The sequence below is a fragment of the Bombina bombina genome, chromosome 11 (assembly GCF_027579735.1).
Source record: "Bombina bombina isolate aBomBom1 chromosome 11, aBomBom1.pri, whole genome shotgun sequence".
Lineage (NCBI taxonomy): Eukaryota > Metazoa > Chordata > Amphibia > Anura > Bombinatoridae > Bombina > Bombina bombina.
Genome location: NC_069509.1, coordinates 59,759,043 through 59,786,035, shown reverse-complemented (window position 1 = coordinate 59,786,035; position 26,993 = coordinate 59,759,043). Strand labels below are relative to the sequence as shown.

At 36.3% G+C, this 26,993-nt stretch overlaps 1 protein-coding gene across 1 annotated transcript in view; it reads right to left on the bottom strand.

The window, feature by feature from the left end:
- The window catches only part of PKD1 (polycystin 1, transient receptor potential channel interacting), a 302,520-nt gene that overhangs the window by 86,664 nt on the left and 188,863 nt on the right, over window positions 1–26,993 (bottom strand). The window contains exons 9-17 of the mRNA XM_053694512.1: window positions 26,706–26,821; window positions 22,827–22,953; window positions 15,656–15,906; window positions 10,796–11,572; window positions 9,904–10,035; window positions 8,731–8,906; window positions 7,901–8,028; window positions 2,922–6,532; window positions 236–385 (exon numbers count right to left, since the gene is read on the bottom strand). Coding sequence (XP_053550487.1) covers window positions 236–385; window positions 2,922–6,532; window positions 7,901–8,028; window positions 8,731–8,906; window positions 9,904–10,035; window positions 10,796–11,572; window positions 15,656–15,906; window positions 22,827–22,953; window positions 26,706–26,821 — 5,468 coding nt within the window. The remainder of the gene's footprint in view (window positions 1–235; window positions 386–2,921; window positions 6,533–7,900; window positions 8,029–8,730; window positions 8,907–9,903; window positions 10,036–10,795; window positions 11,573–15,655; window positions 15,907–22,826; window positions 22,954–26,705; window positions 26,822–26,993) is intronic.

Here is a 26,993-nt window from a genome sequence, read left to right as displayed (position 1 = left end):
GTAAATTATAAAGTTGCTTAAAATTGCTGCTCTACCTGAATCATGGAAGAAAAAATTGGGTTTCATATCGCTTTAATCTATTGTTTGCCAGAGACCATCTCAGTCCTTTCTAGCTGCCAAGGGATGAAACAAAAAGTTGTAACGTAACAATAAAATGTATTATCACTTCATCTTAGCTCATACAGTTGAAAACCAACGAGGACAGAGCACAACCTAACCATGGGTGGATACTAACCGTCTGATTAGTGGACTCGGGTTGTCGTCCAGATTTTCTGACTGTCAAAAAGAAAGTATACTCCACGTCTGCTGTTAGCATGGACTTGGGGATGGTCACTCTACCAGCCTCTGAAATGAAATCTGACGAACACCCAGCTGCCTCTGAAGACTATAAGAGAAGATATATCACTATGGAAGGGCGAATGGTTCTAAAAATTCGAAATTGAAAACGAATTTTGATACATTCGTTCAAATTGAACTTTGAATGTTTATATAACATTCTATTTTCAAATTTTCTTTTTCGAATTTTTCAATAAAATTAGAAAATATTTGTTCGAATAATAGAATGTTTAGCTATGTATTCAGTCAATTTAAAAATGTAATATTCGAATTTAAAATAGTATTTCTAGTTTACAATTGTGTTTTTTTTTAAATATATTAGAATTTGAATGTGACATTCGAATTCAAAAGTGACAGTCGAAAACTGTAAATAACATTCGATAACAGAATTTTTAAGCATATTCGTTCCTATCTATAGTCTATTATGTAAATAGAATTTCTACAATAACATTCGTTCTAACATTCGAATATAAACACATTCACCCATCCCTATACATCACAGGCTTTGGGCATGAATGGTTTGTATAATGCCCTGCAGCTCTCTCTAGCAGCCCAGGGCTCAATGACTAACCAACCACATCTGGTTTACAACTTGCATTGTATTTCATGCTGAACAAATTACAGGAAAAAAACACATTCTATCATAAAAATAAAATGTAATAAAATAGAATTTTAATTTTAAAGGGACATAATACCCAAATGTTGAAGCACTTGGAAGTGATGCAGCATAGTTATAAAAAGCTGACTAGATTAAATATCACATCTCTATGTAAAAAAGGAAGATATTTAACTCAAAATGTAGTATTCACACCCCACTGTAAAGAGACTTTAAGCAGCCAGTCAGGATGCTAGTCCCAGGACTTCCAGGTATGTGCAGGCAAAGTCATGCTATTTTCCTTAAGTAGGTTTAGTGTGAAATCTCATGAGATTTAAGTGAAATATCATGAGATCACTTCAAAGTAATGCAAATCCTCAGCTGATTGGCTATTGTGGTTTTTTTCTTTCTAACCTGCATCTTTATAGCAGCTCTAACTGTTCCCAGGGCACTTACTCTGGTGAGCTTAAGACATTTTTAGGTAAAATATCTTCTTTTTTTACATAGAGATGTTCAGGTGATATTTAAATGTCAGCTTTTTACAGTTATGCTGCATCATTCACAAGTGATTTAGCATATGAGTATTAGGTCTACTTAAACAAATTCCATTATTTTACTATGTGCTTAAATACATAATCAAAGTAGAACTCAAGAACACCCCCAACTCTGCTCCAGTGAAGATGGGACCAATAACATGTACACCTGATATTCATCTGCTCACCAGCTGTTTCCTTACCTAAAGTTAGACACAGAAAAGTGAACAAAATTTGTTTTATAAAAAAGCATTTTATTTTTATATCAGGAATGGCTGCCCATTTAAAATCTTCATAAAGGTGAAGCTATGAAAGATTGCTCAGGGTTTTGGAGGCATTTGGGCTTTAGTATAAACTAAATGAATGTTTCACGGTTTATATTTTGTAGTTATCACATTATTACCTCAACATTCTATGTTTGCAGCTATGAGTAGAATGTATACACAGCAAAAACTAAAACCATTATGACAGTGACAAAGAAGGAATAGATCCAATGCGCTCTCGCTCTCTCTCTCTCTCTCTCTCTCTCCTCTCTCTCTCTCTCTCTCTCTCTCTCTCTCTCTCTCTCTCTCTCTCTCTCTATATATATATATATATATATATATAGGTATATACAGATATATATAGAAATATATATTTAAAAATAATTACAATATTGACCAATGTGAACACTTTATTAAATATGAATATTGCCTAAATATCTCTTTTAAAGTCCTTTGCAGCCTGAGAGTTCATATCTTTGAGCTCTTATAACTATTTTTTATCAGACAGTGTTATTATTAAGGTAACTGTACTGTGAAATTTATTTTTGTGACACTTTTTATTCAAGTGTAACAGTTAACCAGAGCTATAAGGTTGCAATAACCCAATGAAAGTTAAATTAAATTGCGCTTAAGCGAACGCATTTATGTTCAACATGTAATACGCTCGTAGGAAGTAGTGCGCATAATATGTGTTGAAAAAAAAAACCTCAGCGCTAGCATGTAACAGTTAGCGCTTCATTTGTAATCTGGCCCTTTATTGTTAACAAATTCCTTTCTTTACTCTCTTTTATTTTATGTGTGTTGAATAAAGTTGCGACCCTGTGCTTCTTGAGATGAGGCTACACCTGGTGAGAGGCAGGCATATATGCATATGCCCCATCACTGGTCGTATACTTATCTGGAGCAGAAAGGAAAAAAAGGTGTGAAAAGGACTAGGTGTTTCATCCTTTTAATGGATTTAAAACTTAATAAAAAAATGGTATTTGGTTTAAAAAATAAAATGCTCTAACAAAATAAATTATTTAATTTTCAGATTAGTACGTCCCTTTAACAAATATTGTAGCACATATTTTAACAAGTAAAAAAAAATTAATGTTCAAGAGTAAAACCAAAACTGATCTAGTGCTATGAAACTGAGTATTATGGAACACGTCAAATTATTTTGTAACATCTTTACGTTTGAGATGTGCTCACCTTTGTAGATAATGTACAGGACCATTCATACTGCAATGGAGTTTGCTCATCTTCTTCTAGGTTGGGATCGTAAGATTTTTCTCCATCCAAAATAAGATCCCGACTATTAGACCAAACACGGTAAGACCCACCATCAATGATAGGAACTAACTTGCTTGGCATCATTGTTACATTAGCAAAACTACTTCTGGATAGAGGTGTGTCACCAAAGGTAACTGAAAAAACAAAACAATAGTCTCCAATGCCCAGAGCTAACTTGGGTACAACCAGCTGAGGTCTGCTTACATCCACATGTTGGAGGTGGACTTTGTCTAACTCACTATAATGAAGACAACTAGAAGCTCTGTAAATTTGCCACAAGTGCTTAGTTTGATAGCTTATGCACCCACGTAAGTTTATTTCTGCCTCAATATAATTCCTTTGTGACCTTTTCATTATAACCTGAGGAGGCAGCACAAGTTGAACTTCAGGCTCCTCACACTCCAAGATCCTAGTTGTGACAGTCATTTGAGCAATTGCAAAGCCAATTAGGTTACTAGCATTAACCAATACCAGGTAGTCTCCGGGAGCCTGGTAGGAATGATTGACAATGGGCATCCAAGTCAGCTGAACAGGAGAACCATCTCCAAACATCCATCGAAAATTAACATCCGCAGAACTTGGTTGCATCACCACTTCAAATGACACGCTTCTGTTGACAAATGTGTTTACGGGTTTCAGAGAAGCAGACACAATCTGTTCTTGAACTTTTATTATTTTTGTAATGTTCTGACTTCCCAAGTCATTTGATGCACTCAAGTGGATCTTCAGAAGACCAGCACCTTCAGGGATATAAGAGACATTTCTCCCAGGTAAGTTGGTGGTGGAGTGTCCCTGCAAATCAAACTGCCATGTATAGGCCACTAGTGAGCCGTTACTAACCTCTGCTGTAAAAACTCTCTCCACCCTGGCGGGCATAGCTACCTCACAACAGTTTATGATTTTCAAATTCTTTATGGCTTCAAGGACAGAGATCATCACCGTATCTCGTTCTTCACTGACCTCATTATGTGCAACTACAGTTACTGGATATCCCCCAATTTTGGTGAATTCATGGGTATAAGTTGAGCTATTAAGCAAGACTGAGTAATCTCCATTTATTGTCAGCTTGTATGTAACAGAAGAACCAGCTGCTAATTTAATGGTAAAAGTGACTGTCTCTCCAGGTTCCACAACTCTTTTGCTCACCTCCAATTTTAGGCCTTCTATCCGGTCTTGTACAGTGATATTTTTACTAGCCGTTTCCCAGCTTACATCATTTGATGCATTTAAACTGACTGTAAAAAAACCTGGTTCACAAAATGGTACTATCACTATGTTACCATCTTTGGTACCATCAGGAAGCCTCCAAAACCATGAGACATTTGTTCCTCTCTGCACACTACCTCGGAGGTAAAGATCTGTTCCTGTGGGTATGTGATCCCTTTTGTGCATATTAAAAATTGACACTCCTTCAACTGGCTCTTGAATAAAAATTGTGATGGTGGAATTAACCAAACCTAATGTGTTATTGGCAACGGCAAATACCTTCTTTAAATTAGGGCTTTGGAAATTATATAGGATAAAGGATTCATAGGTGAACCAGACTACACTTTCTTCTAAATACCATGTGTATGTTACCCCCGATCCACTGCTTAGATTCATACTAATGTTAACTGTTGTGTTAACAGCAGCTGGGTTGGGAAATGCCGTAAGTTTAGTTTCTCCTATACTTTCTATAAACTCAATATTTCTGCTAACATTCATGCTCCCCAACATGTTGGTGGCTTTCAAAAAGACGGTGTATGTTTCAGGTTCCATGCTAGCAAATTGATAGGTCTTTCCAGCACCAGTTTGTACAACACTGTTATTCTTCAGGATGACCCAGCTGTAGGATATGTTAGTACCATCCCTTACTGTGGCCTGGAGCAGGAGACTTCTGTTGGTTGAGAAGCAGCAGTCACTCACCAAGTCTGTTGTTACAATTTGAAGACCTTCAATCATTTGTAAAACATAGATGATTATGCTGTCCTGAAGAGAACCAATTTCATTCTCAGCTGTGACAATCACATTGAAGGTGCCAACAGAACGGAAAGTGTACGAGATTGTTGAGGAACAAAATATTGGGCTGCAACGGTCACATAATATCCAAGAGTAACGGACATCATCTCCAGCCAGGAGATAGGCAGAGAAACTTACAGAACCATTTAGTGGTACTATTGTCCTACTAGCATTCATACATAGACCATATATTCGAGTCTTAACTGTGATATTTAGGCTCACTTTACTGCTACTTATATTATTCCAACTATTTAGATTAATAGTAAAGCTGCCGGTGGTGTTATATGCTTGTGTTGCTGTCTGGCCATACTGAATGTTGCCGTCTCCAAAATCCCACAGGTATTTAACCTTTGTCCCATTGCCAACTGCTGTAAAAAGGTACATCTGATCCAATTCCAAAATATTTGTCCCATTGTGTTCAATTCTGACTGTCCCAACTGGTTCTTGAATGTCTACAAAGACTGTGTCATTGTTAGAGGAAACATTATTGAAAACAAAAACTGTTACTTGATACACCCCAGGTAATTTATAGATGTGGCTAACTTCAGATCCACTAGAAAATTTTGAGCCATTTGCCCCAAAATCCCATATATATCTATATTGGTAAACTGGAAATATGATGACTTGGAAGTGGCTTTCATTGCCAAGTTGTACATACTGACTGGCTGGTAAAAGTGTGACATTGACAATTTCAGGTTCTATGCAAACATTTAAGTAGTAGTATGCTTGATTCACCTTGCTGGAGAGAATAAGAGAAAGGGGTAAGTTGCCACTTTGAGAGAAATGATACTCAACTGATGGAAAACCGTAAATGGTGATACTGGAAGAGCCATTGCCAAATGTCCAGTTAAAAATGTAATTCTCATATTTACCAGTAACAGAAGCGGTCAGTGTCACATTTGAATTTTCAATTATGCAAGTTGAGGGCTCTATTTTTCGAACTTGTAATACATATATGGTGATGTTCAAGGTTTCTGACAAAGAGTTCACAGGATTAGAGGCTGTTACGTTAACTATATAATTTCCATCTTTGGAATATGTATAGTTGATCATTGGTTCGTTGCTTTCAAAAACAAAGCCATCCCCCATATTGAATGTCCATGTAATGTTATCTCCCGATTTCACAGAGGCATTGATAAATGTTTGCCAACCTCTCTCAGTTGATTCATCAGAGTAAATGATCAAACCAGTAATCTTTTCATGCACTGTAATGAACTCTGTGGCCCATTTTTCACTGATGTTGTTCCTTGCCTTTAAGCTGACGTTGTATATCCCTATTTGATAGTAGGTGTGATTTACTGTGACATCACTGCTATCTGACTGTAAAGAACCATCACTAAAATCCCAGCTGTAGAGAACTCCAAAATTTGAAGGCATCACAGAAGCTTGGAACAAAATGGGTCTCCCGCTCACAAGCACTAGCTTATCGACATTAATGGTAAGATTGGTCAAGATGCCTTGAACTTGCACTGGGATTATCTTGGAGACATTTTCATATTTGTTGGATACAACTACTGTTATGTTGTAGGCTCCTGTCGGAAAAATAGGGGAAAAAGATATAAGATAAAAATAAAACCGCTTGATGGTTGCGTATTTCTTTTGTAATAATATATCCCACTTATTGTATTTTTTACCTGTCAGCTCTTAATTACAAAAGAAACTCAACTGTGTTTTTTATATGCAGGTAAATAAAAAATATTACATTTTGGGTTATCGACTAAGATTTTATCTTGTCTAAATGCCCCAATGCCCCTTAAAGGGATATGGAACTCAAATGTTTTTTTTTCTTTTCTTTCACGACTCAGAACATACAATTTTAAAGAACTTTTCAGTTTACTTCTACTATTGAATATGATTTGTTCTCTTGGTATCCTTTGATAAAAAAAATATATATAGGTAGGCTCAGAAGCAGCAATGCACTACTGGGAGCTATGTGCTGATTGGTGCCTGCACATATATGCCTCTTGTCATTGGCTCACCTAATGCGTTTACTTAGTTCCAAGTAGCGCATTGCTGCACCTTCAACAAAGTAAATTGGAAAACGGTTTAAAATGTATGTTGTATCTGAATAATGAAAGAAAAAAAAAATAGGTTTTACGTCCCTTTAATAAAAACAGGATTAAATTATTTAGCATAGGGGTGGTAAATTATTTTGACAATGTACAGGTGTCCCTCGGTTTACAACGGCTCAATTTGCACCGTTTCAGAACAACAACCTTTTTTTTCATTCATGTGACTGCTATTGAAAAGCATTGAGAAGCAGTGCATTGATTTGTGTGATTATTTTATTAGATTTATAATGCTGTTTAGCAAATGTTTTTGTTAATTTAACTTAGTTTAATTATATATTCTGTTGTGTGATTATTTAATTAGGTTTATAATGCTGTTTAGCATTTAAAGTCTTCATTTCAAATCTTTAAAAATAATGTATTAGGTGTTACTTATGACAATTTTGAGAGGGGCCTGGAACCTAACTCCCTCACTTCCCATTAACTTACATTATAAACTGGGTTTCAATTTACAACGATTTCGATTTACAACCATTCCTTCTGGAACCTCACTCCGGCGTAAACTGAGGGTTACCTTACACAAATTGGTGCTAATTGTCTAAAACAATTTCCCTTGTAGGGTTCTAGTAATGAGCAGCATGGCAGTAACCAAGCGGAATCACAGCAAGCTGTATATCACAAGAAAATTTTTTATGCCACCATGGGCAAGCGTTCCAAGGTTCACTAACCCATAAACATTTTTAGCATAACAATATACTTATCTAAGTATATCTCAATGCATTACTGACCTTAAAAAATGCTGCAAAAAGTTACACACATAGGTAAAGTCCCGCTATTGTTGTTACAATTACTGTTAGTTATTTCATACCTATAATATTAAAACATTGTTACCTGGCTCTTGATAAGCATGTGTGATATAATTCTCTATCAACACCTGGTGGATTGATGGATCAGGGTAAGACAAGTTATACGGAGGTCGGTATTGGAAAGACTGCTTTGTCCCATCTCCAAATGTCCAGCTACAACAGATGACATGAAAAAAGTATAAGGTCTTAGTGTACAATGCAATATTTTGCTCACTTTGCAGAAAGTTAAAAGGGATAGGAAAGTCAAATTTAAACTTGCATGATTCAGATAGAACATGTCATTTTAAGACACTTTTAAATTTGCTTAAATTTTCAAATGTGCCTCGTTCTCTTGATATCTCTTGTTAAAAAAAGAATATGCACATATCCTACACTAGCTGCCGATTGGTGCCTGCACACATTTGTCTCTTGGGATTGGCTAACTAGATGTGTTCAATTAGCTGTCAGTAGTGCAATGCTGTTCCTTCAGGAAAGGGTAATCAAATTTGATCTAAAACATGAAAAAAAAATTGGAGTTTCCTGTCCCTTTAAGATGATTCACAGACACATACAGAGTGACATACAGTATATACTAAATGTAGTGACGCTGCAATTCTGTATTTATTCCCTGCAAAGGACAACTAGCAATGCTGACTGGATCAGTGCAGTTTCCACTCAGGCTTTGCGGGTCCCGAGTATTACTTTAATTATGTTTTTAACATTTTTGTAGGGGCCAAACCAATTGTATCACTATAATTGCCCTTTAAAAGGATATTTTACTGGGCACGTGGCTCATTCTTTTATGTGACAAGGCATACTGGCCACATGTTTTTCAAGCTCTTAGATAATCTTTCTTATATGTTTATATTAACTCACCTAAACAGGGCGTCCACTGCAGAGTCAACAAGTAAACTGGCTGAAAGATCCAGAGAAGCATTCTGTGTAGCTATATCAGGAACGCCAAGGACAAGCAGGGAACCCATCACGTTCATCTTCTCTACCGTAACATTGTAGCTCAGTGTGGCATTGCTTACATGGTTTGAGGCGGTCAGCTGTCAAACAAGAGGTTTTCAGCACTGGATTGTAGACCTTTTCCTTTTTAATTTTAACTTTTTTTTTTTAAGGAAATCATTCATCACTGATTATGTTTTATTGTACAATGGCCCAAAGCCCTGGCTCATTAACACAGATCACAGATTAAACTGGTGTTCATGATAAGTGTCCTAGAGAGGTATTATAACAACGGAATGGAGCAGTAAAATATCAGATTTTACGGACTAAACTCAGAATCTACAAAAGAAAGCTCAGACAGACAGATAGATACATTAGATAGATAGATAGATACACAGACAGATAGATTATAGATGATAGAGACATTGATAGATAGATAAATGGATAGATGGATAGAGAGATAGATGATAAATATATAGATGATAGACAGAGACATTGATTGATAGATAAAGACATTGATAGATATATAAATATAGACAGAGACATTGTTAGACAAATAGATTATATATATATATATATATATATATATATATATATATATATATATATATATATATATATATATATAGATGATAGAGACATTGATAGATAGATAGATAGATAGAGAGATAAATAGATGATAGATATATAGATGATAGACCGATACATTGATAGATACATTATTAGATACACAGATAGACAGACAGACAGACAGATTATAGATATATAGATGATAGATAGAGACATTGAAAGAGAGATAGATAGATAGATAGATAGCGAGATAGATGGATGGATATAGAGATAAATAGATGATAGATATACAGAGACATTGATTGATTGAAAGATAGATAGCGACATTTATAGATATATAGATAGACAGACAGATAGAGACATTGTTAAACAGATATATAGATAGATGGATAGAGACATAGATGATAGGTATATAGATGATAGATAGACAGATACATTATATAGATAGATAGATACATTAGAAAGACAGATACATTCGATAGACAGATAGATGTTACTATAAACAGCATAAATAACTATTAATTTTACCGAAAGTTTGTAAACAGCTGCTCCCTTGTAAATGACATTGAAGGCTACATTGTAGTATGTAAAAGACGGCTTGTCATCCACAGTCCATTTATATTGCACATCTGTGCCGGACTCCACTGAAGCAACATAGTTCTGTAGAAAAAAGAATGTAAAAACAATAGGGTTAGTCTACACACACAGAGATTGTAAAAGAAAACCGTACTGTTTGTATGGTCCAAATGTTGTTTGTATAGTGCAAAAGTATTCAATTAAAAATTAAAACAAACAAAAAAAACTGATTACCCTGTATGTGTGAAACAGGGCTTTAGAAATGTGTTAAAAATCTAGATGCAAACCACAAAAGTTTGAAGCCAGTGATTTAAACCCTTGATTGCTTGTAACATTTACAAAGCAGTGGTTTAACTCCTTGATTGGCTTGAACACGCATGATCAATCAAGGATTAAATAACTGTAGTACAGCACACTTGCAGTAAAAGCTCCTTTTTTGCCCCTTAACTTTTGTCTTGGAATCAGGGTCACTGCCTGGGTGTAAAGTGAGGAAGGGAAGGAAGAGAATGCTTAGCTAGGCAGAAGAAACTCATGTAGCCGTTACTGAGCACACTACAAAGGGCAGCAGTGCATCACTTATTCTAGAAACATAAGAGCATTTTAATGGATTTTAGCGCCCATTTTGTAGGTGCCTGGTGCCCAATATTTGTCAAGCCCTGACGTACAACGTATTGCAGGAGTGAAACACATAGGTCTGTGCAAGCAAGAGTACAATAATAAATGATCAAGTACATCAGAGTATTATATTATTGCTGCTTTATGACCCTTTAAAAATCATTTCCCTACTAATAATTGTATTTTGGAATTGCTAAGTCATTAAAAAAAAGAAAGGTTCAGAACGTACCACTCTTTCATTAAGCAGGACTCTTGTTTGTGGGTAAGGTCTCGCGGTCAGTCCTCTAATGGGCTCTTCCACTTTCACCTGAACGGTTAAGTTCTGTGAGTTGATAGCATTCTGCGCAGTGACACATACATCTGAGACGTCCTCACCGAGATGTTCCAGGTAGATCTCAGAGTACCACACATCCTCCTCTTCCCCCGCACACTCTGAAGTCAAAGCAGCAATAGCTGGAGGACACATCCGATCAAAGATCCATCTCTGGTTGCTACCAGTCCATGAGGCTGACGCATTAGATCCTGAGAGTATCTTAAGTATTAGAAAAGTATTATTTGTTGGGACATATATAATATCTTGCTGTGGCACTGGGTATATTACTTGTAAACCTGAAACTGGTGACACCACCCAAAAACTGCAGGATTTGTTGTCTTTAAACACTAAGTTGCTGAATTGTGCTGTGACTGTATACTGTCCAGGGTGACTTAGACCTGGGTTCAAATGTGGTCTGAGAATAGGAGTGATGTTTTCTGTAGTCCCAGTAATTCTGATGGGCCAGGGGATGTTATTTTCCTGCTCAACTTCTTTCCAACTGCGAGTTGTGCTATTGGTCCACGCTTCTCCTAGAAGTTCTCCAGAGATGCATCTTATCCAATCAGGATGCTGGAGAACTTTGTAACCAGGATTAGAATAATGGTTATGTAATAATTCCTCATGGGGTGCATCATGCTGAATGACAAAGAGGTGATTCTCAGGCACATCAATTCTTACATCATCAAATAACACCTGGAAAATAAATAATCAAATTCATTAGTGGTTGCTCTATTAGATAAGACCAAATTCTGAAATATCCTTGCTTTGTTTGCAAAAAATGTGTATATTGTTGTTGGACTTGTTGGAAATAGTGCTACCATCTAGTGGTCTTGCAAATGAATAACTTTCGTGCAAAACTGCTGGCATTTAGTGCAGGGGTCAAGTCCTACAAAAGAGTGTGGGAACTCACCAAAACCACCCCCTCACAATTAATTTTGATTTATACACACACGTTTATACAAACACACATGCACATACACACTGTATTTATACGAATATAATCTATACACCTTGGTTAATGAAAGCAAATTAAAACCAATGAAGGGTTGAATGGTTGCCTTTGGGCCTGAAACACCTCCTCTATCACAGAGTCTCACCCACTTAAGGTGCAATAGGCTTATTTCTGCTGAGGGGAGCTACATAACACCAGAGTAAGCCACAAAGAAATTTAAGCACCATGGGTTCCACACAGAGCGGCGTGACAGGCTTGCATTTAGTGTATTGTAGGAAGTGTTACTGCCCATTACTAGAGGATCTCACTATCCCTCTAACCAGACTGTGCTCCAGCTCCTCCCACCAGCAGTAGCAGTGTTTACTGAAGTTTTTCTGTTCTCTGTCTGGGGGGAACTTAGTTCCTCTTTCAAAAATAGTGCCCATGCGTTCCCGCTGGACTTGATCCCTGATTTATTGAGTTTACCTCTCTGCTTTTCAACAAAGGATACAAAGAAAATATGATAATAGAAGTAAATAAGAAAGTTGTTTAAAGTTGCATGCTCTATCTGAATCATGAAAGAATACATTGAGGTTTCCCGTCCCTTTAAAAGGGATGTGAAACTCGTTGTCTTTTGTGATTAAGGCAGAGCATGCAACTTGAGCATGTCTGCAGAACGGACATGCACAAGGTGAAGTGGAACGGTTTTCATTGATCATTTAAAGGGATATGAAGCCCAAAAACTTTACTTTGTGATTCAGACAGAACATACAATTTTTAAAACGTTTCTAATTTACTTTTATTATCAAATTTGCTTCGTTCCCATGGTATTATTTGTTGAAGAGATACCTAGGTATGTGTCTGCAGCACTGCATGGCAGGAAATAGTGCTGCTGTCTAGTGCTCTTGTAAATGGATAAGATTCTTGTAAAACTGCTGCCATCTAGTGCTCCAGAAATGTGCACGTTCCTGAGTTTACGTCGCTGTTTTTCAACAAAAGATACCAAGAGAACAAAGAAAATTTGATAATAGAAGTAAATAGGAAAGGTGTTTAAAATGCAGTGCTCTATCTGAATCATGAAATAACATTTTTTGGGTTTCAAGTACTACTGATATCAGCTTGTATTATAGCTATTTTATAGATGGTTTTGTATTGTCTACCAGGAAACAGTTAAAGGGACATGAAACCCAACATTTTTCTTTCATGATTCAGATAGAAAATACAATTTTAAACAACTTTCCAATTTACTTCTATTGTTTAATTTGCTTCCTTCTCTTGTTATCCTTTGCTGAAATGTTTATCTAGGTAAGCTCAGGGGCAGCAGAGAACATAGGTCCTAGCTGTTGATTGGTGGCTGCATATATATATATATATATATATATTGATTGTGATTGGCTCACCCATGTGTTTAGTTAGAAACCAGTAGTGCATTGCTGCTCCTTCAACAAATGATACCAAGAGAATAAAACAGATTAGATAATAGAAGTAAATTAGAAAGTTGTTTAAAATTGAATTCTCTATCTGAATCATAAAAGACAAATATTGGGTTTCATGTCCCTTTAACGTGGCCCTCTGTACTAGTTTTTGAGACTCCAGTTTAAAAGCAGAACTGAGGATATATGCCAAAGTGTTTGTGGCCCCATGAAAAAGTGGATCGAAAAATAAGTGACATAGGCTAACAGGGTAGTCACAAGTCACATTAGTCCCCCATTGGAGGGGAGAAAAGCAGATAGAGGGTATCCTCCAAAATGTTTTAAAACCCTGCGACACTGAACACTTTTATGAAATATATTAAAAGTCATAATGTCAGTATATGGCCGGGTTATAATACAATATATTTATAGACACACTGAAATATATTTGTAAAAAACAGAATATGAGTCAAACTATACAGTGTTTAAACTGTTGCAATATTCTTTACAAAGCAAACCAAATTGTAACTTATAACTAACCTTATTCACAATTGAATTTCATTCAATTAACACAATGAGATTCCAAGATATTAGCTACTAACATTTAAGCAATACAATCAGCTATGTATTCACAATTGATTCTAACACAATTCTAATTTAAAATATGAAAATAGTATCTATTATTTGTGCAAAAATCAATTGTCCTTTGCTAATGTATCTAAGTTGAAATAAATTCTTAGTTACTTACAATTAAAACCAATTCTAACATACATATATATATATATATATATATATATATATATTTTGCAAAGGTAAATTACTTAGCATACAAAAGACAAACGTAACACTATACAGGACTATGAAACACAAGTTTAAAATACTGAGTGCCCCTTTAAATTTATTAACTACAATTTGACTATGGTCTTACCAATTACCTTTGTTTAAAATATTAAAAATTAGAACAATCATACATCACCAATTTGAGCCAATTTGTAGTTCAGTCTTTTCCAAATATCTTTAGATCATCTCATTTGAAGGAAAGTTATCGCATAGATCAAGGAAGTGAGTTTTCAGTTCCTTGCTTAAAATGATTGTGTCCTCAAGAGAATGGCCACCAGTTATCAATCACTAGTGACAAGCAGATCACCAAAAAAACTCCCCTTGATCTATGCGATAACTTTACTTCAAATGAGATGATCTAAAGATATTTGGAAAAGACTGAACTACAAATTGGCGATGTATGATTGTTCTAATTTTTAATATTTTAAACAAAGGTAATTGGTAAGACCATAGTCAAATTGTAGTTAATAAATTTAAAGGGGCACTCAGTATTTTAAACTTGTGTTTCATAGTCCTGTATAGTGTAAAGTTTGTCTTTTGTATTCTAAGTAATTTACCTTTGCAAAATATAGATATATATATCCTACAATTGGTTTTAATTGTAAGTAACTAAGAATGTATTTCAACTTAGATAAATTAGCAAAGTACAATTGTTTTTGCACAAATAATAGATACTATTTTGATATTTTAAATTAGAATTGTGTTAGAATCAATTGTGAATACATAGCTGATTGTATTGCTTAAATGTTAGTAGCTAATATCTTGGAATCTCATTGAGTTAATTGAATGAAATTCAATTGTGAATAAGGTTAGTTATAAGTTACAATTTGGTTTGCTTTGTAAAGAATATTGCAACAGTTTAAACACTGTATAGTTTGACTCATATTCTGGTTTTTACAAATATATTTCAGTGTGTCTATAAATATCAACTAATAAAAAGAACTTAGGAATTTTATATTAATTTTATGGTTTGGTATATGTATATTATTGGGGTTCAGTTTAAAGGATAATTATTAAATATATTGTATTATAACCCGGCCATATACTGACAAATTGGGGCACTGTTCTACAACCCCCTTATTTATAATAAAAACTAAGGAGTTGCATCAAGCAAACAGTTCGTGTAATGCATATTTTTCAAATAATTTAAAAATGAAAAGGACGTTCCAACATGATGCAACATTACCAACAGGGTTACAGTACAAGCATGAATAAGACTAAAAATAACATCCAGCGGACAACGCAAAACAAACCGTAGAGTGTGGCGTCTAGGCGGAAGGTGTTACAGTTATGCTGCTGTAACAAATTATCTGTAATTATCTCTCTAATCTTCCAAACATAGTGCACAGAACATACGATTAAAATATACATTTATAACCTAATTTCCAACACATTCCCTGGATAACCAGACATTAGCACTAGTAATATCTATACATAATTGGAAATGCATGTTTGTGCGCCACTAATACATATGTATCCATGGCAACATGGCCCATAGCTATACTGGCGGGCAGACAAAAAAACATTGGATTATTTAGTATATGAATTTCTGAGACATGTTTGAAAATTGCATCTTCATCAAAATCAACTTACTAAATACTGTGTCTCGTTCCCAGGAGGAATAGAGAACATGAATTCTGTTAGCAAAACATAGCTGGTCCCGCTCCAATTGGCCAGAGGTAATGACGGGGTTGACACTGTGGATTCGTTGACTGAGACACACCCTGTGTCAGTTGGAATACTGCTATTGGTGGAATTAGAAAAATCCATCCCCTCCTCGTACTCTGTAAGGGTCTCATTATTCAGGAGACTGGGCAAAGAGGTCGGACCCTCTGGTAGACAAGCTAAAGAGAGAATAAAAAATGCCTGGTAATTACAGAAGCGTTACTCAAACTGTATATATTTTATTAACTTCATCACAGAGGTTTGTATTTTAAACACAAATTAAAGCTATTTTTATATGTGCATAGTGAATATCAGCAAATAAGTACAGAACTGAAACAAATGTTTAAAATCACTGTGCTGGGTTTTGCAAATTACAAGCAGTCCAACAATAAACAACTTGAAAACCCTGGTGAGTATGTTTATCTTATCTTTATGAATTGTAGCCAATGTAGCTAAGGGTAAATAACTTTGTGCACTGTTCTAAGCAATCACTGTGCACTATGTAGCTGTGTCAGGCAAAGAGCAGCGTTAAAGTCATTTTTTTTATATATGCAAAATATAGATTAGAAATCAAGAACTGACATGCCAAATATCTACATACAAAAGAAAGGCTTTGAAACTTGCAACGCACTGCCAACTCTAAACCGAATGTGGATGGTGGCTTCGCACATTTGTCTGTTCACCAGACGAGTACAGCTATGGACAACAAGAGTGCATTGTTTATTGAAAGCTGACTGTAACTACGTGTTTAGCCTCTTTGTGTGGGTGCAATAGGAAAAGGTGCTAACGAATTACAGAATTTCCTTACTACAGCTTTATGTCTCTTTAAGCATTTCAAACACAATAATGTTTTTCTTTAAAAATATTTGTAGAACTTTGTTAAGGAAATATAACAAATGGCCTTATAAAACATAATACAATCAAAGGTCTGAAACAATGCAGTCAGTCACCCCATAAACAGGCTAAAAAGAAATTAAAGGGACAGGAAACCCCACATTTTTCTTTCCCGATTCAGATAGAACATGCAGTTTCAAGCAATTTTCCAATTTACTTCTATTATCAAATGTGCTTCATTCTCTTGCTATCCATTGCTGAAAGAACATAAAAAAACAATTTCCACAGCACCAATGAATCAGGAAAAAAGACAAACAAACTTGTCTTTTATTAATCCATTTCAGCTTATACAAAGCACTGGCACAGAGCAGCATAAAGCGACGTTTCGGGCTGTTAACCCTTACTCATGCTCATACAGAACACCTGTTAGCTGCTCCTTAAGTACCATATGATATTAACCCTTAACACACCTTTAACACACCTAATTACATAAGTATATCTGAACAACCACAGAATACCACCACCTAGTGGTCAAAAATGTATATTCTTAAAAATGTTAAATACATAGTTAAAAACAAACTGCTGTTAGTTGTTACTTCTTATCTAAATTCATATTCTTATACATTTCATCATATGATAATATTATTATTCATGCTGAAGATTACTTATTCACAGAAGATTATTCACATTTCAAATAGAATTTTTATTTAAACTTTTACATTTTTACCTACAAGAAAACTGGCAAGACACAGAGAGGGCCGCAGACACAAACGGAGACAAGGGACGATCCAACCGACCAAGGAAAGCAAAGAACCAGAAGAAACAGACGAGGAGTGATCAATAATCAATATCTCTGCCTGCAACTTAACGGACAGTGAGTACCAGTTACTTAACAAGGGTTTGTCGTTTTGCCCTGCTAAAGATGTATACAGATTTTTCAGGACATTAAGACTCAAGTCCTATTTTAACAACAAACCAAAATCAGTTAATATTAATGGTAATTTGGGTAATGATACACTGACTCTTAAAGCTGCAGGATTACATTGTAAAAGTAGCTTCACTCCACCGTGTTATAATAATAGCATTGAAACTTACATGCAATTGGTTAAAAGGGATTTTAAACAATTAGAATGTAAAATCAAAAAGAAATCATGGAAATTTAAACATAATATCACTAAAGCACAGAGTGGTGCTATTTCTACATTAAACAAAAAGGATATAGTGGTGAGGGGGGCTGATAAGGGAGGTGCTATAGTTGTCCTGGATAAGGACTACTATATTAATGAAATCACCAACCAGTTAAGTGATAAAGATACATATTTGGTACTCCCTTACAACCCCCTCACCAATATACAAAAGGAGATCAAGGGTATAATTGATAAAGCCCTCTTTAGAGGGATTATTGATCAGAAATTAGCCAAATTTTAATATATTGAGTGGCCCAAGACACCTATCATATATACGGTACCAAAGGTACATAAGGACCCCCATAGACCACCGGGCCGTCCTATAGTTGCAGGTACACAATCTGTCTTTAGCAATAAAGCAATATATCTTGATAAAATTTTACAGCCTCAGGTTATGAAGGCAACTTCATACATTAGAGATACCAGTGATTTTATTGCCAAATTGAAAGATTTACCGCTAAATGACACAAAATACATACTTTTTTCACTTGATGTAAGTAGTTTATACACATCCATTAAAGGGCCATAATACCCAAATGTTTAAACACTTGAAAGTGATGCAGCATAGCTGTAAAAAGCTGATTAGAAAATATCACCTGAACATCTCTATGTAAAAAAGAAAGATATTTTACCTCAAAAGTTCCTCAGTAGCCACCTCCCATTGTAAAGGATTTCTAAGCAGCATTTTAGTGTGTTTGTCCTGGGACATCTGAAGGGACTAGCATCGTGCACTCTCATATTATTTCACCAATCAGGTAAAGGAAGCTTACTATGAAATCTCATGAGAGTTAAGTCAAATCTCATGAGATCACAGTAAGAGTTCATGACCTCAGCACTGTTGATGCTGATTGGCTGCTGTTCATTTCTTCATTTTTTTAAATTTGTTTACCTGCAGCTGGGATCAGCTGAGTATAACTTTTTACACAGAACTTACTCTGCTGAGCTGAGGAAGTTGTGAGGTAAAATATCTTCCTTTTTTACATAGAGATGCTCAGGTGATATTTTCCTGTCAGCTTTTTACAGTTATACTGCATCAGTTTCAAGTGATTTAGCATATGAGTATTATGTCCCTTTAAGCATGAAAGTGGTATTGGAGCAGTTATGATCACTATGGCTAAAACCAAGGTATATAGTACTATACAATTGAAATTCATTGAAGATTTGCTTAGAGTGGTGTTGTATAGTAATTATTTCTTATTTGGTGATACATGGTACCTGCAACTTAAAGGGACTGCCATGGGGTCCAATGTCGCCCCATCATACGCCCAACATGTTCATGAGTTGTTTTGAAGACAAATTTGTCTATGAAAATGCTTTATTCTTACAATATGGTGCAGCCTGGTGGCGCTTTATAGATGACGTGTTTGGCGTGTGGTGGGGTGACATTGGTTCCCTTTTGGCATTTGTTGATCAGTTGAATGGTGCAGTGCAGGGATTAAAATTTACACTCAATTTCAGTGAGACAAACATTGTATTCCTGGATACTGAAGTGCACAAGGATGTCATGACTGGCAACTTAAAAATTGATATGTACAGGAAGAGTATTGATAGAAATTCCCTGCTCAAATATGACAGTTTTCATCATGAGTCCTTAAAAAATTCCCTACCAAAGAACCAGATGCTTAGAGTGCACAAAATAGTCAGTGACAGCCACAAAAAAGAGATAAGACTCAGGGAAATGACTGAGTGATTTGTACAAAGGGGTTACCCACCCAATTTAGTGGAAATAGAGAAACAGAAAGCTAATAGTATCTGTGAGAAAGCATACAGAACTAAGAACAAACAAGATAGTGTGTGTTGCACAGTACAGTCCATACAGTGCTGAAATAGCCCAATGTCTTAAAAAACATTGGCATGTATTAAAAAATTGTAACACAGATATAGCTGAATTTCAAAACTATCCACTTATGGCATATAGGAGAGTACCTAATATTAAAGATTTAGTAGTCAAAAATGACATTGGGGCTAAAGTAAAAACACAGACGCATATATCATCTAAATCATATGGTACTTATCCTTGTTTAAATTGTGCCAGCTGTCACTCAGTTATAAAGGGTAGAGAGTTTGTACACCCCCAAACAGGCAAGAGATTTAATATCAACAAATTTTACACATGTGAGTCTACACGTTATTTATCTAATAAAGTGTCCGTGCTCAGAAATCTATTTGGGTGAGACGGTTAGAAAAATACGTGATCGCCTCAGTCAACATAGATCAAATATAAGATGCGGGGACATGAAGGCCCCAGTAGCCTGTCACTTTATTGAAGCTGGTCACAATATTTCACAACTGAGGTGGCAAATCATTGATAGCGTTGAACCCCATAGAAGGGGTGGTTGTAGGGAATTACAGTTAAAGAGGAAAGAATCCTTTTGGAGACATAAGTTAGACGCTTTAGTTCCCAAAGGGATCAACAGGGAAATAGATATGACAGTTTTCTTGTAGGTAAAAATGTAAAAGTTTAAATAAAAATTCTATTTGAAATGTGAATAATCTTCTGTGAATAAGTAATCTTCAGCATGAATAATAATATTATCATATGATGAAATGTATAAGAATATGAATTTAGATAAGAAGTAACAACTAACAGCAGTTTGTTTTTAACTATGTATTTAACATTTTGAGGAATATAAATTGTTGACCACTAGGTGGTGGTATTCTGTGGTTGTTCAGATATACTCTTGTAATTAGGTGTGTTAAAGGTGTGTTAAGGGTTAATATCATATGGTACTTAAGGAGCAGCTAACAGGTGTTCTGTATGAGCATGAGTAAGGGTTAACAGCCCGAAACGTCGCTTTATGCTGCTGTGTGCCAGTGCTTTGTATAAGCTGAAATGGATTAATAAAAGACAAGTTTGTTTGTCTTTTTTCCTGATTCATTGGTGCTGTGGAAATTGTGTTTTTTACAGAGAGGTGTTTGCAGTGGCCCTCGACCACAAGCATCAGGTGTGTGCTGTCTATCATTTGGGAACTGTCTATTGCTGAAAGAATAGCATTGCACTACTGAGATCTAGCTGAACAGATCTAGTTAGCCAATCACAAGATATAAATGTGTGCAGGTGCCAATCAGTAGCTAGCTCCCACTAGTGTAGGGTATGTGCATATTCTTTTTCAACAAAAGATACCAAAAGAACAAAGCACATTTGAAAATGGAAGTGAGTTTAAATATGTCTTTAAAAGGCATGCTCTATCGAATCATGCAAGTTTAATTCTGACTTTCCTATCCCTTTAAAAGAGATGGGAAAGTCAAATTTTTTCTTTCATGATTAAGATAGAGCATGTAATTTTAAACCACTTTCTAATTTATGTCTATTAACAACTTTTATTTGTTCTCTTGGTATCTTTTTTTTTCTCTCTGTATGTCTCCCTATGGGAAAAAGGGGCAACCAGACGTGGACTCCTTGCTCAGTGTGCTTAGAGGAATATGGCTACACCTCACTGATGAGACCCAATGAAGGCCGAAACGATCGTCTGGGGTTGCTTTGTTCCTTGTTCAGAGTGGAATTGCCTGGTATTTCGGCGCTGGACTGACCGTAATAGGCCTGATCAGACTGATATACTACAGGTAAATTCTACTCTGTGAAAAGCGTTACTGGGCTAAAAAGCTGCACCCAGGAGGTGGTAAATCGCCATAGAACAGGCTAACAATGTTATTGAGCCAGTTGTTCGTTCCTGTGAGTGCGCTTCTCTCTGTGTGTATCTTTTTTTTTTTTTTTAGAAGGGATATATGCTTAGGAGCCGGCCCATTTCTGGAGCACTATGCTGCAGCAAAAATGCTATTCATTTGCAAGTGTACTAGATGGCAGCACTATTTCCTGCCATATAGTGCACCAGATGCTACCTAGGTATCTCTTCAACACAGATTATCATGGGAACGAAGCAAATTTGATAATAGAAGTAAATGGAAACTTTTTATGCTGTGTTTAAATCACATAATACAATTTTGGGTTTTATATCCCTTTCAAGGGCCATTAAACGTGACATTTTAACAGCGCATAAAAGGTTTCCTTATTGCAAGTGAAACATTATTTCAATACACATTTATTGTTTATTTTGCTGCCTTTTGTTGTAAAATACATCTGAAATTATGCCTGTTCCACTTTCTCCCAGGGATGCTTTTTAGGCAATTTATGTGAGCTTTTGTTTACATTTCTCCTCCACGGTCACTTGCTATTAAAAGGTGGGTTATCGTGATAGAAAAATCGTTCTTTGCAATAGCAGTGGGCATACTAGGTAGTTTAGGTGTGAATATTATTGTAAATACAAAAATATATAGTTGTATTTAGCTATTAGATAGAGAATAGAAAGTAATATATGTCTGTCTGTTTAAATACCTGTTAAATAAATTATTACTTTGTAACCAAGTTGAATCAATGCTATACCACCTTAAAGGGACACTGAACCCAAATTTCTTTCGTGATTCAGATAGAGCATGCAATTTGAAGCAACTTTCTAATTTACTCCTATTATCAATTTTTCTTCGTTCTCTTGCTATCTTTATTTGAAAAAGAATGCATCTAAGCTTTTTTTTTGTTCAGTCTCTGGACAGCACTTTTTTTATTGGTGGATGAATTTATCCACCAATCAGCAAGAACAACCCAGGTTGTTCACCATAAATAGGCCGGCATCTAAACTTACATTCTTGCATTTCAAATAAAGATACCAAGAGAATGAAGAAAATTTCATAATAGGAGTAAATTAGAAAGTTGCTTAAAATGTCATGCTCTATCTGAATCACAAAAGAAAAAATTTGTGTTCAGTGTTCCTTTAAGGGAAGAGACAAGAGCAGGCTACCCTAGTCTATTTTATTAATTGCACATGTGCAAACCGAGTCCATGATATGTGCATGTATTAGTTTGTGATTGGTTAGCAAGGGTTCTTTTGCTCTGGGAGACAGGGCAATCAGTGAGAAGAAAAATCATAAAACAATACTAATTTGATCAAATAAAGCTGCATCTTTCAGTGCAAAATTATTCTTGTATATAAAGGTTCAAAATCATGTAGTTTACAATGTTTAATGTCCTTTTAATAAAAGCGAGGACACTCTCCTTTATAGGATACCATTGTTGCAGGGTTTACCTTGCTCATCTGATCGTGTAAAGACCTGAAACTTCATATTCACTTGTCTCCGCACATTCTCAGTGACAAATTCCAACGCAGATAAATAGACTTTCCGTGTAAATTGCACTCCCGGAAAAATAAGCACCTAGCAGAAAATACAGGCATGATAATTAAAGCAAAGTCTGACACAAATAATGAATTTAAAGAGGAAGATGCTTACAAGTAACATGTATTTTGCAAAAAGAAAACTTTCAAAATTAAACTTTCATGATTGAGATAGAGCATGTATTTAAAAAAAATCCAATTTACTTCCATTATGAAAATGAGCACAATATTTTGTATGCACACTTTCTAAGGCATCAGTTGCTACTGAGCATGTGCAAGAATTATCAGTGTATACATGTATGCAGTTTGTGATTGGCTTAGGGCGATTACCTATCCCACTCAAGAGGCGATTACCTTTACCAAGTTAGAAGGACAGTCTAACAACTTTAATGTGAAATTGTTCTCTTACCCTATTACACACCTCCAGGCACTCATGAACGATATGCTTAGATACACCTCTCAGACTTTCGCCATGTGAACCCAACCAGGTGCTATCCCAATCTTACACAATTCAGAATTTAGATCAGATGCATGGCCCCTGCAGCTCCCTTTACACGAGATACACAACTAAGAATTTAGATCAGATGCATGGCCCCTGTAGCTCCCTGTACACTAGATACACAAATAAGACTTTAGATCACATGCATTGCCCCTGCAGCTCCCTTTACACTAGATACACAACTAAGAATTTAGATCAGATGCATGGCCCCTGCAGCTCCTTTACACTAGTTACACAATTCAGAATTTAGATCAGATGCATGGCCCCTGCAGCTCCTTTACACTAGTTACACAATTCAGAATTTATATCAGATGCATGGCCCCTGCAGCTCCCTTTACACTAGATACACAACTAAGAATTTAGATCAGATGCATGGCCCCTGCAGCTCCATTTACACTAGTTACACAACTAAGAATTTAGATCAAATGCATGGCCCCTGCAGCTCCCTTTACACTAGTTACACAACTAAGAATTTAGATCAGATGCATGGCCCCTGCAGCTCCCTTTATACTAGATACACAAATAAGACTTTAGATCACATGCATGGCCTCTGCAGCTCATTTACACTAGTTACACAATTCAGAACTTAGATCAGATGCATCGCCCCTGCAGATCCCTTTACACTAGTTACACAACTAAGAATTTAGATCAAATGCATGGCCCCTGCAGCTCCCTTTACACTAGATACACAACTAAGAACTTAGATCAGATGCATGGCCCCTGCAGCTCCCTTTACACTAGATACACAACTAAGAATTTAGATCAGATGCATGGCCCCTGCAGCTCCTTTACACTAGTTACACAATTAAGAATTTAGATCAGATGCATGGCCCCTGCAGCTCCCTTTACACTAGATACACAACTAAGAATTTAGATCAAATGCATGGCCCCTGCAGCTCCCTTTACATTAGATACACAAATAAGACTTTAGATCACATGCATGGCCCCTGAAGCTCCTTTACACTAGTTACACAATTCAGAACTTAGATCAGATGCATCGCCCCTGCAGATCCCTTTACACTAGATACACAACTAAGAATTAAGATCAGATGCATGGCCCCTGCAGCTCCCTTTACACTAGTTACACAACTAAGAATTTAGATCAAATGCATGGCCCCTGCAGCTCCCTTTACACTAGATACACAACTAAGAATTTAGATCAAATGCATGGCCCCTGCAGCTCCTTTACATTAGTTACACAATTCAGAATTTAGATCAGATGCATGGCCCCTGCAGCTCCCTTTACACTAGATACACAACTAAGAATTTAGATCAGATGCATGGCCCCTGCAGCTCCCTTTACACGAGATACACAACTAAGAATTTAGATCAGATGCATGGCCCCTGCAGCTCCCTTTACACGAGATACACAACTAAGAATTTAGATCAGATGCATGGCCCCTGCAGCTCCCTTTACACGAGATACACAACTAAGAATTTAGATCAGATGCATGGCCCCTGCAGCTCCCTTTACACGAGATACACAACTAAGAATTTAGATCAGATGCATGGCCCCTGCAGCTCCCTTTACACGAGATACACAACTAAGAATTTAGATCAGATGCATGGCCCCTGCAGCTCCCTTTACACGAGATACACAACTAAGAATTTAGATCACATGCATGGCCCCTGCAGCTCATTTACACTAGTTACACAAGTCAGAACTTAGATCAGATGCATCGCCCCTGCAGATCCCTTTACACTAGTTACACAACTAAGAATTTAGATCAAATGCATGGCCCCTGCAGCTCCCTTTACACTAGATACACAACTAAGAACTTAGATCAGATGCATGGCCCCTGCAGCTCCCTTTACACTAGATACACAACTAAGAATTTAGATCAGATGCATGGCCCCTGCAGCTCCTTTACACTAGTTACACAATTAAGAATTTAGATCAGATGCATGGCCCCTGCAGCTCCCTTTACACTAGATACACAACTAAGAATTTAGATCAAATGCATGGCCCCTGCAGCTCCCTTTACATTAGATACACAAATAAGACTTTAGATCACATGCATGGCCCCTGAAGCTCCTTTACACTAGTTACACAATTCAGAACTTAGATCAGATGCATCGCCCCTGCAGATCCATTTACACTAGATACACAACTAAGAATTTAGAACAGATGTATGGCCCCTGCAGCTTCCTTTACACTAGTTACTCAATTCAGAACTTAGATCAGATGCATCGCCCCTGCAGATCCCTTTACACTAGATACACAAATAAGAATTTAGAACAGATACATGCCCCCTGCAGCTCCCTTTACACTAGTTACTCAATTCAGAACTTAGATCAGATGCATCGCCCCTGCAGATCCCTTTACACTAGATACACAAATAAGAATTTAGAACAGATGCATCGCCCCTGCAGATCCCTTTACACTAGATACACAAATAAGAATTTCGAACAGATGCATGCCCTCTGCAGCTCCCTTTACACTAGTTACACAATTCAGACCTTAGGTCAGATGCATGCCCCCTGCAGTTTCCTTTACACTAGATACACAATTCAGACCTTAGGTCAGATGCATGCCCCCTGCAGCTCCCTTTACACTAGTTAGTTACATGAAAAGGGCCTGATATTAAAAAGCTCGCTGCTCAGGTGAGATGATTCAAGATGTCTCGTAAGTATAGAGAGGTCCCTAAAAAAATGTTAGCAACGCAAAGTTTAATTAGAACTATTTTAATCTCACTTTGCAGAGTTCTTGATGTGAATGAGAAACACCTACATTACAATAAAAAAAATCCAAAAGAGTTTGCATGATTTCTCTCCCTGCTGGCGAGATTTTGAATACCAGGCCCTAGGTAAGAACTAAGATCAGATTTAAGGCCAGCACAACCTCTTTATACCAGTTATATGCCTAAATGAGACCCGAGTTCATTTACATGTCTCTGGATGCCATCTAGGTTTTATGACACTTCTTTGCACAAACAAGACTTCATATATACATTCTGTGATTTCAACCATAAAATATTGTGAGAAGCAGATGCCCCACAAGGTGTCATAGTGACAAAATCATCAGGCACAGAAATTTAGAGGTGAAACTTGAAATCCACGAAAAATACAAATGTGTATTATAATTTCTGCACACTGCTCATACATTAAATTATCATCATCATTGTGGAACTACTGATTAATATAAAGAATTAAAAATTTGTATAAATTCACAGTTGCTCCTCTCCAGCCAGAGATATAATGGTATTGCTACCCAATGCGTCAGATCCTGCTCTGGCCCCTGAGGGTTTAGAATGAACCATGTGAGCTGACAGGTTCTGATATTTTAAACGTACCTCCACCTCTGCATGAGGAAATGACGTGTTCTCTATCAGCTGCAATTTCTGTAAGGGCCACTTCACATCAAACAACGGAGATCCCACCACAAAGTATTCGGCATTCAGGGATATGTCTGGAACAAATAGATTAAAGGACTTCAGTTATTGCAGAGCGTACGGAAAGTCACATTTATCTTTCAGGTATATGAGATTGTGTGAGATGCCAGTCTGGTGTGTTTAAAGGGACATTACTTTTTTTGTAAAATGTATCATACTTTATTATTTATTTTTAAACATGGGTATTTC